Consider the following 13024-nt stretch of genomic DNA (forward strand, 5'->3'; position numbering starts at 1 on the left):
AGAGCCCACATCTAATGGAATTTTTATGACATCTTTTTAACCCTATGAAGTAGGTTCTATGACCATCCCCGCTTCACAGACCCGGCACAGGGAGGTTAAGTGACTTGCTCAAGGTCACACAGATGACAGGGCGAGCTGGGATTCTAGTCCGAGGCTGTGGGGCCCCAGAGGCTGGGCTCCTGATCATGATGACAGGTCTCCTCTGTGCCCCAGGGCTCTCCAGGCTGGGCTTTGGCATGGACAGCACCTTAAGCCCCCTGCCAGCCTGTCCTGCTCCTACGACTGTGGGGACAAAGGGCCCTCCGGGCTGGGCGTTGGCATGGACAGCCCCTTAAGCCCCCTGCCAGCCTGTCCTGCTTCTATGACTGTGGGGACAATGTTGTAGGGGGCTTCCTCTCCCTCGGGCGCCTTTCATGACCAGCACAGATCAGACCACTGTGGGCGTTCTGCTGAGGCTTCAGAGCATGGCTGTGCCAGACAGCTTGCAGTGCGGGGGAAGGGGACACATGCAGCTCGTATCTCAAACCCACTTCTGCTGGCAACAGCAGCGGCCCAGGATCAGTGCCGCTGAGGGAGTGGTCCTGCACCAGGCTGGACAGGAGACCCTTCCTATTACATTCTCCGCTCTTCAGACAACACTAGAGCCCCTAGGCAGAGAAGGCAATGGCAAACCACTCCAGTACTCTTCACTAGAAAATCCCATGGATGGAGGAGCCTGGTAGGCTGCAGTCCGTGGGGTTGCTATGGGTCGGACACGACTGAGCGACTTCACTTTCACTCTTCACTTTCACACATTGGAAAAGGAAATGGCAACCCACTCCAGTGTTCTTGCCTGGAGAATCCCAGGGACGGGGGAGCCTGGTGGGCTTCCGTCTATGGGGTCACACAGAGTCGGACATGACTGAAGTGACTTAGCAGCAGCAGCAGCAGCAGCAGAGCCCCTAGGAGCCCCAGGTCCCTCCCTCCAGAGGGTTTTTTTCTCAGCACGTTATTATAAGGTAACTCCTAGGACCCTTGGACTGCAAGGAGACCCAACCAGGCCATCCTAACAAAAATTAGTCCTAAATATTCATTGGAAGGACTGATGCTGAAGCTGAAACTCCAATGCTTTGGCCACCTGATGTGAAGAAATGACTCATTGGAAAAGACCCTGATGCAGGGAAAGATTGAAGGCGGGAGGAGAAGGGGACGACAGAGGATGAGGTAGTTGGATGGCATCACCGACTCAATGGACATGAGTTTGAGTAAGCTCCGGGAGTTGGTGATGGACAGGGAGGCCTGGTGTGCTGCAGTCCAAAGGGTCACAAAGAGTCGGACACGACTGAGCGACTGAACTGAACTGAGGACCCTTATTTAGGAATGAAACCCCTTTCTAGACAGAAACCTTCACAGAGGCCACGCCTGCTTTTCCTCACGCTGGGACCCCAGGGACCAGAGACGCCCGGCACATGAGTGGAGGAAACAGTGAGCTGCCACCACACAGCCCGTCGGGCCTTTCGGAGCTCCTTCTCCTCCCTAAATCAATTCTGCTCAGACCGAAAGAAAGAATCCTTCACTGGAAGGAAAGGGAAAAGCTCATCCAGGAGTCAACACCTTCTTGGAGCACAGATATGACATAAGGTTTTAAAGAAAGGGCAGGCACGGGAGAGGGAGGGCGTGGACGTGCTGGTTGCACGGCTCATCTACTCAGGGGCCAGGGCGACCCCCAGACCCCTCTCCCCGGTGCATCCTGGCTGTGGGGGGACAGATGGACTATGGCGTGCTGGGCTAGAGGCTGAGTGGGAGGTGAGCGTGGGCTGTGCTGGTGCCTGAACCAGCTCCCACAAGTGCTGAACAGACGGATGGGCCACAGACCTCAGCGGCTCTGGGTTCCCGCCCACCAAGAGCACAGCCCGTGTCCCCAAATCAGGCATGAGTTCTAAAGTCTTGAAGAAGCTGCCTCTGTGAGTTGCCACCCCTAGGGCAGGCACTGCACTTGACCCCTTCAAAGCCTTTCCCCTAACCGAGCTCTCACTGGCCCGGGAGGGATTACTGGTCCCAATTTACAGACAAGAAAACCCAGAGGGGCAGGAGTGACTGCAGAGGCCACGTGACCCGTGGAGATGGAGAAAGACTGAGACCCTGACCCCCCAAGCCCAGCCCGGCCAGACCCACACGCCTCGGGTCAGGGTTTATGCCGGCGCCTGGGAGGCGGGGCCGCTCGGAAGGGCTGAGCCTGAGTCTTGGCCGGGAGCCTGGACTGACCCTGGCTGACCCTGCTCATGCGTCTAGTCCCCTCTAATCAAACCCAGCTCAGAGGAGGCTCCTTCAGGGCATTGGGGAGAGTCAGGTGACTTGAGGACTCTTGATTTGGGGAACAGAGGCCATTGAGGTACAAAACAAGCTGCGTCTCAGCACCCTGGACGACGTGCTCTGACTCTGAGCTCTGACAGTCACCACTGATGTCAACACACGGTCAGGACGGGCACCCGTCATGGCAACCGGCAGGCTTGGGCGGGAGCAGCCTGTCTGGTCAGCCCCTGCACGAAACCCAAACTCTGCCTCAGGCTTCACCAGCCTCAAGGCCTGGCCCCTGCCAAGCTCCCCTCTTCCTGGGCAATCTGTGCCCACCATCCCACCCTTCACTCTATATTTCCCAAGAGTCTGGTCCGCCCGCCCCGGGGCCCCCACGCGTGCCCGCCTAGCCCACCCCGGCTCCTCCTACGGCCGCTCTCCCTCCTCGCCCGAAGCCAGCTCACAGGTGGCTTCCTCCAAGAGGTCTTCAGTGCCTGCCTGTTTCTCCACCCGATTTCTCTCCTTACCAGCCTCATGTCGTCACAGCGAGTGACACGGGCTGCAGCCCTGACTGCCACGACCCTGTGGTAAGATCTTGGGCAGGTGCTCTCAGCTGACTGGGTTTAGGCTCCCCGCCATGCCAGGCTCCCATGAGGGCCCAGCGCAGAGTGAGCTCGTGACCGCAGCCCTGTCACTGCCCACCACAACGCTGAGTCCCGGCCCTGGCTGGCACCGGGGCTTGCCAGGTGACATCCCTAGCACAGCCAGTGCTCGCCGGCGGCGCCAGGACCGGTTCCGAGCAGGGCCAGGCTGCTGCTCGGCATCACGCTGTCTCCCCGTCCTGCTCGCCCTCCTCCGGGCCAGGGCACAGCCTCACCTGAAGGCCCACTCGTGGGAAAGCTGCTCTTCCAAGGAGCAGAGCACACACAGCCCGGCTGAGGAGGGGCCCGCCGCCCTGTAAACCCCGCTCCCTGATGAAAGCAGGCCTCACCCCCCAGCCACTGACTCTCACTCTTCCTCATAAATCTGCTTTTTATGAAACTCTATTTGAGGTTGGGGTCCTCACTTTGGGCAGCTTGACCCCACAGCCCCACAGCTGGGAGGTCTTCCACGTGGACATCAGGTCCATGCGCCTGAAGCAGGCGCCCCGGGACAGCGGCACCCGCTTGGCCCTTCTGTCCTCTGGGGACACAGCGCAGGATTATCGGTCATCTTGTTTTTGAGGCAACTGCCTAAAACCCTGAGAATTCCAAGGAGTCCAGTAACATAGTTCTGCATAATTACTCTGGGTTTTGCATTTCTTAATAATGTTTTTTTCTTTTCTACCTCAGGAACTGTTTTCAAATAAAAAATCACAGCCAGGGCCCCCGAGTCTCACCTCACCGCCTCTGTTAGCTTTAGTGCACAGCGGCACTTTACTCCCAGGATCTGGAGCCAGCCTCCCTCCAAAGACCCTGCCGGGTCAACAGTACTGCCCCATTTTGCAGATGAGGAAGCTGAGGTTCAGAGCAGCAGAGCTGCCTGGAGAAGGACAAGGGAACGGCAGAGCTGGCTTCACCCCCGGTTGGCCCAACCCGGAGAGCAGCACCTGCCCTTTTCACTCCCTGCCTTTCAGCGTGGACCACTCTCTGGCCTCCTGCTGGCGCTGCAGACTGGAGGCGAGGCCGCTGCAGGATCTCTCTCCAGCACCTCCTGCGTGCCTCGGGTCAGCGATGGGGTAAGGGCTGAGGCTGGGGCCACGGGGCTGCTGCCTGCTCCTCCTTTGTTGTCTACTCCCTCGACTGCTCAGAGCAGCCAGGCCGCAGCAGCGCACGGCCCGCCTCGAGATGGCTGGATCTCGCCGCTATTTTAAGGAAGATGTGCCTCCGCGGCTTCCAAGATGCTGTTCCCTCCACCTGGAAGCCCCTCTCCTCTGAGCATCTGGGTCCTGGCTTCTGACCAGTTGTCCCATTTTACAGCCCTGCTGCTTTGGGCCCCAAATGGCCACCACCACCCTGACACCACCGACCTGCACCTTCTGGGCTTGGCTGGGGCTGTCTCCAGGCTCCCCAGGCACTCCAGTTGACTGGAGTCTTCCCCGTCCCTCTGTACCGCCCCCCAGGCTGCCACCCCATCCCACCTGGTCTACAGAGGGCAGCTGGCTCCTGGCCACAAGGACCCCTTGTTGACTGGTGACCCAGTGAACACGCAAGAGATCAAGAAACCAGCAACTCGGCCTGGTCAGACCTCGAGCCCCCACTGGGGGAAGGGAACCAGAGAGAACGGCTACCCTCACCCTGCCCACCGCCAGCCCCCAGCCCAGAAGGGATAAAGTGGCTTCTCTGGTGGCATCTGCCCTTCTGTGGCCCCAAGCTCCCGCCACACAAAAGCACCAGGGACACCAGCAGCCCTGCCGCAGGAGTGGAGGGAGGGAGCGAGCCGCAAGGAAACCCTGCAGACCCAATACCAGAGGCACGAAACAGCCTTCCCGGCCACCGCCAGAGCTCCCTGCCCTGCCCCCGAGGCCCCCAGCATCGAGACGCGGAGAGGCGGTCCCCAGGGGCCGCCCGATTCTGCAGGGGCAGTGGCGTGAGTGGTCAGCTCGGGCCGGACTCACCGTTGGAGCGGTGGATGCAGGTGTGCTGGTTGTCACTGAGGAAAAAGCCACTGTGGCACTGACACTCGTAGCTGCCCATGGCGTTGACGCAGATCTGCTGGCAGCCACCGTTGTTGTCCTGACACTCGTCTACGTCTGCGCCAAGAGAAGGGGAGAGAGAAGTCACCCCTGGGCGGAAGTGAGGCACGGTCAGCGGCAAGGCCGTGGAGGCCACCCGCCCCCCACGGCCCCACGGCGGTCCTCTGCAACAGCTCTGCGGGGCGTGAGCCCACAGGCAGGCAGCTACCGTGACCCGGGCTTCCCTGCGTGCCCAGCACGGCTCCAAGCACCGTACCTGCTTCCACTCCTGTAATTCTCTCGGAAACCCCGCACAGCAGATCTAGGTACTGGCCTATTTTACAGAGGAGGAAACTGAGGGGGAGAGGCCGAGTGACTTGTCCAAGGTCCCACAGAGGCAGGGTTCAAACCTGGCCACCGCCTCCAAACCTGGCTCTCAGTAACGGCACCTGGCCCTCCCTCTCTCTGAAGCCCTGCAACCCGCACCGTCTCCCCCTGACGTGAAGGGCCTGGCCAACCAGACCCCACTGTCCCCTTTCTTCAGTCACACCTCAGATTTACAACCAGCAGCATAGACCTTGCCGCGAGGGAGAGGCTGGAGACCAGGGCAGCCTGCTTTCTGCCTCGCAAATTGATTTCAAAAGCCCAGAGAAGGGGAGGTTTTTAAAAGGCCCTGACCTCTGGCTGCCAAGACTGCTGCGGAAGGCTGCCAAGCGGTCTTTCCCACTCTCTGGGAGAGACAGACCTCAGGGCCGACACTCATTTTTGACCAGAGGCTGCTGGCACAAAGGGTGCTATTGGCTGAAAAGAGTCTTTATGGAGTTCTGGTCTTGAACAGAACAGCATGTTTCAATTACCGAAGTCATAACCCCCTACACTGTCAGTTTGTTTAATGAAAGAAGGGCTTCTTAAACCTTAATGTGCCATGTCTGTATTGTCATTTTAATAGGCAAATATATGAAACCACAAAGGCAACGTGAGCTACTGGCTGCTTCGAGCCAAGCCCACAACCCCTAATACACAGGCCTGTGCGCGCGTGCATGCACACACACACACACACACACTCACTTTGGCACTGAGCTTTTTAAACAGTTCCTTTTAACACAGCCATCTTTCAGAACTGGAACCAAAAGGATGTGAAAAGGTAAAGCATCAGGCAGATTGACCTGCCCTGAACTGGGGAGGGCTCAGGGCTGGCACTCTGTCAGCTGGGTCCCACTTAGGCTTGGGGACAACAGACCACTTCACCACCCACGAGACCACAGGGCAGCCTTTGAGGCCGACGGCGAGGCAGGTCATTACTCTCCCGTGAGCTCAAATGTCGGCCGTGTGGTCGCCAGGAGGGAGGCAGGGCTCTGAACTCTAAAGGCCACCAACAGTTACAGCTGAAACGGTAGAGGCAGCTCTTGCTGAGAGGAGGCTGAGAGGGGGTCCCGGGGGAAGCTGGGAGGTGTGGAGAGGGATTTTTCTGAAGCCCTTTCTTCACTCAACAAGTCTTACTGATGGCTCCCTAAAGGCCCAGTGTCAGGGTCACCTTGGCCGGGGGCACCTCCCCTCCACCCCCCAGCAGTCCGCCCCTGCCCGCACTAGGCCGTGAACAGCTCTGAGCCCTGTTCCTCCTCCTAATAACAAGACAAAGCTAACCTTCCCCGAGTGGTCATTGAGTGTTATGCACTTGATCCTTGCGGCAACTGTGAGCAATAGGTTGTGTTACTGACCCCATTTCACAGATGAGGACACTGAGGCACAGAAAGCTGAGTAGTTTGGGCAAAGTCACACAGCTGCCTGGAGCAAAGGCAGGACTCAGACCTGCTGCCCAGCTCCTGAGCGTGCGCCTTGGGGCCCCCTGTGAAGCTGGTCACACCAGCAAGTGTGTTCGGATTCAAGAGATGAGGAACCCCAGCTGCTCTTGAAGGGAACGCAGGCTGGGTGTCACCCTGAACGTGTCCATGAACCCCCCAGCTACCAACACAAAGCCAAGCCAGCCTGCAGGAATAACTAAGCAGAGTCCCGGCCGGCTGAGTCTACCCTGAACCTGTCCCAGTTAACACCCCCCAGAGGCTCCGACGCACGCCGCAGTCCAGCGCACACAGAACAGTGACGTTTGAATCCTGGGAGCTGCTCCTGGGACTCAGGCCAGACCTCCTTCAAGTCACATTCTTCGAGGTTCTTGAAGAGTCTTTGCTCTGTACCTCAGCTTCCCCAGCCCTCGAAAAGGTTCAACTGGTAAAACAAACGACAGACACAGGAATTCATGGTGTGGAGACACTGCGCTCAGCCCGTCGTCAGTGAACCCCCTGGGGCCGCCCACCGGGCCTGGCCCACCTCCTCGCTGCACTGGAAGCTGGGAGCCCAAGGTGCTGACGTCACACAGCGACAGAACCGCAGCGGGCTGGCGGGGTGGCTGGGCCTTGGGACGGGGCTGTTTACACTAGCAGGGAACAATGACTCTCCAACACTGATGAATAATTTGAAACAAATGCGAAGCCATGGAAACATTTCTTTTCCCCACTCCCAAATGATAAAGCCCCAAGATTAAGCAGTAGGGAAGAGGGGACTGGCCCCTTGGCACTCTCTCTCCACGGTGGCCCTAGCACAGGCCTCCCCCAACTTGGGCAAGTAATCACAGCCTCAGAATCCCTTTGGGGGATTACCAGCTTCTCTAGCGACTGGATTAAGGGTCTTAGGCCCACCTCACACCCCTTACACCCCTGAGTCCGCAGATCTACAGATGCGACCCACAGTGAGGTCTGCATAGTGACCAACGGGGGCGGCTGGTCCTTGAGATGCCTGCCCACTGGCCTAGGACAGACTGGGGTCCCCTGGAGACCCTGATCAGGCCCACCAGAGCACTATGGGAAATATTAGCTCCTGGGCCCTCCTGATGGGGGTGAGCCCACTACACGCTGCTCCTTGGCTCCCAAGGACATGGCATATTCTAAGAGGTGCCCCATGGCAAGGAGAGCACCCACACCTGGGAGTCGGACAACCTGAGTTCTGTCCCCGGCCTGTGGCCCGTGTGAGGTGCCAAGATCTCGTCCACAGGAGGAGCTCAGACTGTGTCCTCCAGGAAGCCCTTCCGGAGTGCCTGAGACACGCACAGTCCTCTACCTGCTCTCCAGACAGCTCCATGCACGGAGAGGCCCCTACACGAGCATCCATGTTGACTGCAAGGCGCCGGGAGCCTTTTCATCATAAATGATAGCCCTCATGGCTGGTCAGGTCCCAGCTGGGAGGCCCAGGTGCTATCTTAACATATTCGCACAACGTATCCATACAGGGAGCATCATTCTTAGCACACCGATTCTCAAATGAGAAGCTGAGAGGGAGACTTGCCCAGTGCTATAAAACAGGCGGAAAGAGGACAGGAAGCCCTGTGGGTCTGGATCCAGAGCCCTTCCTTACTCTCCCATGACTCCGCCTCTCTGAGTGAGGACACTTCTTGCCCAGTCATGGCAGCAACAGTCAGGTCCCTGGGTGTTTAGGTTAGAGTCCTCCCCCGACCCGACATGCTCATGCCTCCAAAACCCAGGGCAGAAGCCCCCTCCTCCCCGAAGTCTTCCTAGTCCTGGGCAGAATCTGCCTGCCCCTGGCTCCCAGCCAAGCTAATTTGTTTCCAACTTTCTCCCTTGGGCTTGGCCGTCCTGTCTCTGCTCTGGGCTGAAGACAGACCCGAGTCTCCTGCACGCCCTTGCCCCCAGCAGAGGGTCGGGCTGGCTGGGTGCTCAGGAGTGAGCAGACACACTGAGGGGCACAGGTGTGCTTGCACACCGCAGTGACGGGGAGCTCTGCCATAGGTCAGTCCCCTGGAGCAGGGCACTGTCCGGATTCCTTCTGGGCTGGCCGAGGGGCTCGTTCGGGGCTCTCCACAGGCTGCCCGCCCCTTCAGCCGCACCGACTCCCCCTGTTCTCGGAACTCCCCGTCAACCACAGAGCCTTCACGGGCACACGTGCGCCTCTTCCCGCGACGCCCTCGCCCGCTTTGTCCAGACAGAAGTCCTTGCCTTTGAAATCCACCGGAAACACTTCTGCAAATACTGCTCACCTGCTACATGCCCCACTCCCCGTGAGCTGCCAGGGGCCCCAAAATGAATGCCCCTGGTCAAGCCCCTGCTCACCGGGCCGCTGGTGTGTGAGACCTGAGCATGGAAGCAGAGGCTCCGTGGAGGAGGTGATGGGAGCCGAGGGTGGGGGGTCTGTGACTGAGGCTGGAAGATGAGAGAGGAGCTGTGGAAGGTGCAGGGCACAGGTGGGGAGGGCCTGGGACCACTTGGGCGAGAGAGGATTCTGGAAGTTCCCATGGGTTGCACATCCCTCCTCGAGAGGATTCCACCAGGGCTCTCAGCAACCCGGCCCTGCCTGGGTCCTCCTGGCCCCTATTTCCACCAGTCCTGCTGGCAGAGGGGACAGTCCCCAGGGAAGAGTGACAAGCCAGAGTGTCGCCAACCAACCACCAAGGCCCTGGGTGGAGGCTGGGCCTGTGTGCGTGCAGTGAAGGCCCGGAGCAAGTCTGCTTCCCGCCCACGACCCGTGATCCCCGAGCGGGCTCCCAGGGGGATGGGGGTGCGCTCTGCCTCTGAACCCTGCTGGCAGCCCATGGTCCTTCATCATTATTTATGACCATGGCTGAATGTTCCCAGAAGGCAGGGAGCTCCTCGGCACAGGGCCTTGGCTGCAAAGCAGAGAGGAGGCCCCGTGGGCTCCGGGGCAGACGCTAGGAGGCTCTTCTAGGGAAACCCTTTTAATTGGCAACAGAAGATCTGAACGGCAGAGTGAAGAAAGGACCCTGAAGGCTCCAGCGCTGTGAAGGTCTGGCACAGAGCTCATCGTGGGCTGCCTGGACCAGCCAGGTCTCCCTCTGGAAGGCACCAGCCTGCAGTAACCCCCCACCACCCCCACCACCCCGCGCCCCCCACAGGAATGTGCTCCCTCCTGTAACACACACACATCTTCAGCTGAGCCTCCAGGACTGCTGGAGTGCCCCATCTTCTGGGATAGGATTGGGGTGGCAGGCCAGAGTGCTGGGAAGGGAGAGTCCCTGCCCTGGGGGCCTCGGCTGGCATGGTTGGGAGAAGACACCCTCTGAAACAGATGGTCCCAGGGTGGTCTGGGGTAAAAGACATATACAGTCTGCGTGCCTTGGGGGCTGCTCCCCAGCCGGAGGCCCTGAGCCTGGTGTGCATTGACAGCGGAAGGTGGGAGGGAGGCAGGGGGACGAGGGTGCCAAGGAGGCCAAACAGGGGTCAGGCTCCGGCTCTGCCTGCCCTGACCCAGCCAGCCCGGCCTAAGAAACCCCTGCCTCCGTGCACCCCACACTCAGCAGTCCCTGAGGCTGGTGGCTCTCCTCATCGCCCAGCCTCCCGGGGCACAGCTTCACCTTGGGCCTCCACCTCCCCCTACAGGAGTGTAGGGGCTCCACAAACCCAGCCCCAGAGGGCCTGACCTCTCTGGCCTCTTCCTCCGCAATCCCGGTGGCCTCAGTGAGGACTCTGGTGAGAACAGCACATAGCACCCTAAGCACCAAAGTGAAGTTGCTCACTCGTGTCTGACTCTTTGCGACCCCATGGACTGTAACCTACCCAAGGAACCTGGTATGGGATTTTTCCAGGCAAGAGTATTGGAATGGGTTGCCATTTCCTTCTCCAGGGGATCTTCCCGACCCAGGGATTGAACCCAGGTCTCCTGCATTGCAGGCAGACGCTTTACCGTCTGAGCCACCAGGGAAGCCAAGCACCAAAGACTGAGTCCAAACAAGGGCTCTGGGGTCAGGTGCCCCTGCCCGCCTCTGCAGTGCCCTGCATGAGCACAGCTCTGGGTGCTGGGGTCGGGAGAGACCAACCCTGTGACTTCTCCCCATTTCTGACCACTCATGCGGAAAAGACCGCCCCCACCCCCACCAGCAGCTGATGGGCCTACTCCACCGGCCCGCGTGCAGTGATGGACACGGCTGTTTTCCAGCAGGAAGGCGTTCCAGAGCTGACACCAATGGGCTGCAGGTCAATGTGCTTCTGAAAGGCCTCTGCAGGCGGGGCTGTGGTTTGCCCATGAGGTCTGCTTTCTGGCCCAAGGTGCTCGTGTTTGTTTTTATTAATAGCTGACTGTTTGTCCTACTTTGGACCAAGAATCCAGGTTTGCAGTTATTTATAACGAGAAATTACTTCTGGATCCAGCTTTGCTTGCTTTGTGCTTCCCATGAACGCTTCACAATTTGAAACAGAGACTCTGTGTTCTGTCTGAACCCCACCCATGTTCTGCCAGCTGCCAAGAGCCTACTGTGTGTCCGGCCCTGTGCCCGGCTCCAGCATCCCAGCTCCCAACAAGGGTCCGGGAACAGAGGCAGAGGCATTGGCCAGTCTCAGAAACCAAACTCAGCCTCCAACCCTGAGAACTCCCTCTTGGTCCCGGAGGACCGAGGCCCCAGCCCTCCTCTGGCTCCTTTCAGAAAGGAGGCTAAGGCAGAAAGGCCTCTTGGCTATCGAGCGGCTCTTGCAAAATTGCATTTGATGAGTTAAGTGTAAATAAATGAGAACCAGATGGATTAGATTTCGGGTAAAATACACACGAGTCTTAGAGCAGCTTTGGGGCCTGGATTCTGCTAGATCCAGGATACTCCCTGAGCTGTCAGAAGTGCTGGCATAGCAGGCAGGAGGTGTGACTGGAGTCTCCTGGGACCCATCTACCTCCTGGTCTGGGGCATCAGCTGGGGCCCTCTCTGGGGCTCCTGGCTTCCCAGCAGGTTGGTTGTATGCAGAAGACACAGGGTCTCCCATTGTAGCCCTGCTCTGACACAGAGCCCCTTGGGCTAAGTTGGAGTCCAAGCTCAGCACTGGGCGATGACTGGTGGGGTCAGCTTTCCAGACCAGCAAGCTCACACCCAGACCCGAGGAGCCAGCCAGGGCAGGACAGAGCTCTGCTGAGGCTGCTGGCCTGCAGGGTCTGGTCACTGCCTCCCTCAGCTGGGCACCCCCTTTGTCTGTGATCTCCCAGTGATGGCTGAGCAGCACTGAACATCTAAGGAGTTTGCTGCCTAACTCCCAACTGCTGACCGCTCCACCTTACCACCACGTGTCTCATAAATATGTGTCTCCCTGAGACCACTACCTATGGGTCCTGGTTCCTGCCCTGCAAGTCATACCATCTGGGGTACAAGATTCAGGAAGGTCTTGCTATGTGACCTTGGCACAGTGCTTAACCATTTGGGGCCCTGGTTTCCTTCTCTAAAAGTCAGAGATAATAGTACTGGAGGCTGTTTGGGGGAATTAAGAAAATAATGGTGGTAAAACTCCTAGCACAGGGCTTCCCCGGTGGCCCAGTGGTTAAGAATCTGCCTGCCAGTGCAGGGGACTCGGTCGGGACTTCGATCCCTGGTCGGGGAAGAGTCCACACACCTCGAGGCAACTAAGCGTGTGTGCCACAACTACTGAAGCCCACGTACCTTGAGCCTGCGCTCGGAGACAAGACGCCACTGCAGTGAGAAGCCCGTGCGCCACAGTGACGGTGAGCCCCCACTCGCCACGACTAGAGACAGCCTGGGAGCAGCAGTGAAGACGCAGGCCAGCCAAAAATTAAATACAAACATACATGGGCACTCAGCACGGTGCCAGCATGCACAGGGCACCAATCCATCTTCACTACTGTTGAACAAAGCCGGCGCAAGTGCTGCGGGGGCCACAAGGGTGGACACCCTCTGGGGGATGGCAAAATCCCTCCTGAGCTGGGGAACCAACTGCAAGCCTCATCCAAAGGGAGCGCTCAGCCTTGCCTCGGCCTCCCGTTCTCCGAGCAGAGCGGCCTCAGCTTCCGGAATTGCTCCCTCCTGAAACAGGTTCTGGCCTGCTCACCACCTGGGTCACCCTTCTTGGGGGACCACAAGTACTGGCTGCTTATCAGTGCAGAGATGGCTACTCCAATCCTTGGCCAGCTTCGGAACTGAGGTTTGAAATTTTTATTTATTTAGGACTGTGCTGGGTTGTCATTGCTCTGTGGGCTTTCCCTCTAGTTGTGGGAAGTGGGGCTTATCTCTAGTTGCAGTTCGTGGTCTCATTGAGAGGGCTTCCCTTGTTGCAGAGCATGGGCTCAAGGGCACGTGGGCTTCGG

The 13024-nt window shown here is 58.8% G+C and overlaps 1 protein-coding gene across 10 annotated transcripts in view; it reads right to left on the bottom strand.

The window, feature by feature from the left end:
- The window catches only part of SCUBE1 (signal peptide, CUB domain and EGF like domain containing 1), a 130083-nt gene that overhangs the window by 76815 nt on the left and 40244 nt on the right, over positions 1-13024 (bottom strand). For 7 of the 10 annotated variants that reach the window (XM_055394367.2, XM_055394365.2, XM_055394366.2 and 4 more), the window contains one exon: positions 4871-5005. In XM_055394367.2, the coding sequence (XP_055250342.2) occupies positions 4871-5005 (135 nt within the window). Of the gene's footprint in view, positions 1-4870; positions 5006-5204; positions 5438-5477; positions 5550-12362; positions 12860-13024 lie in introns of those variants that run through there. The other 3 variants (XM_055394371.2, XM_055394373.2, XM_055394372.2) reach the window with 3 other exon arrangements.

The sequence above is a fragment of the Moschus berezovskii genome, chromosome 6, assembly GCF_049115385.1.
Source record: "Moschus berezovskii isolate FMDL1 chromosome 6, NW_MosBer_1.0, whole genome shotgun sequence".
In the NCBI taxonomy this organism is placed as follows: domain Eukaryota; kingdom Metazoa; phylum Chordata; class Mammalia; order Artiodactyla; family Moschidae; genus Moschus; species Moschus berezovskii.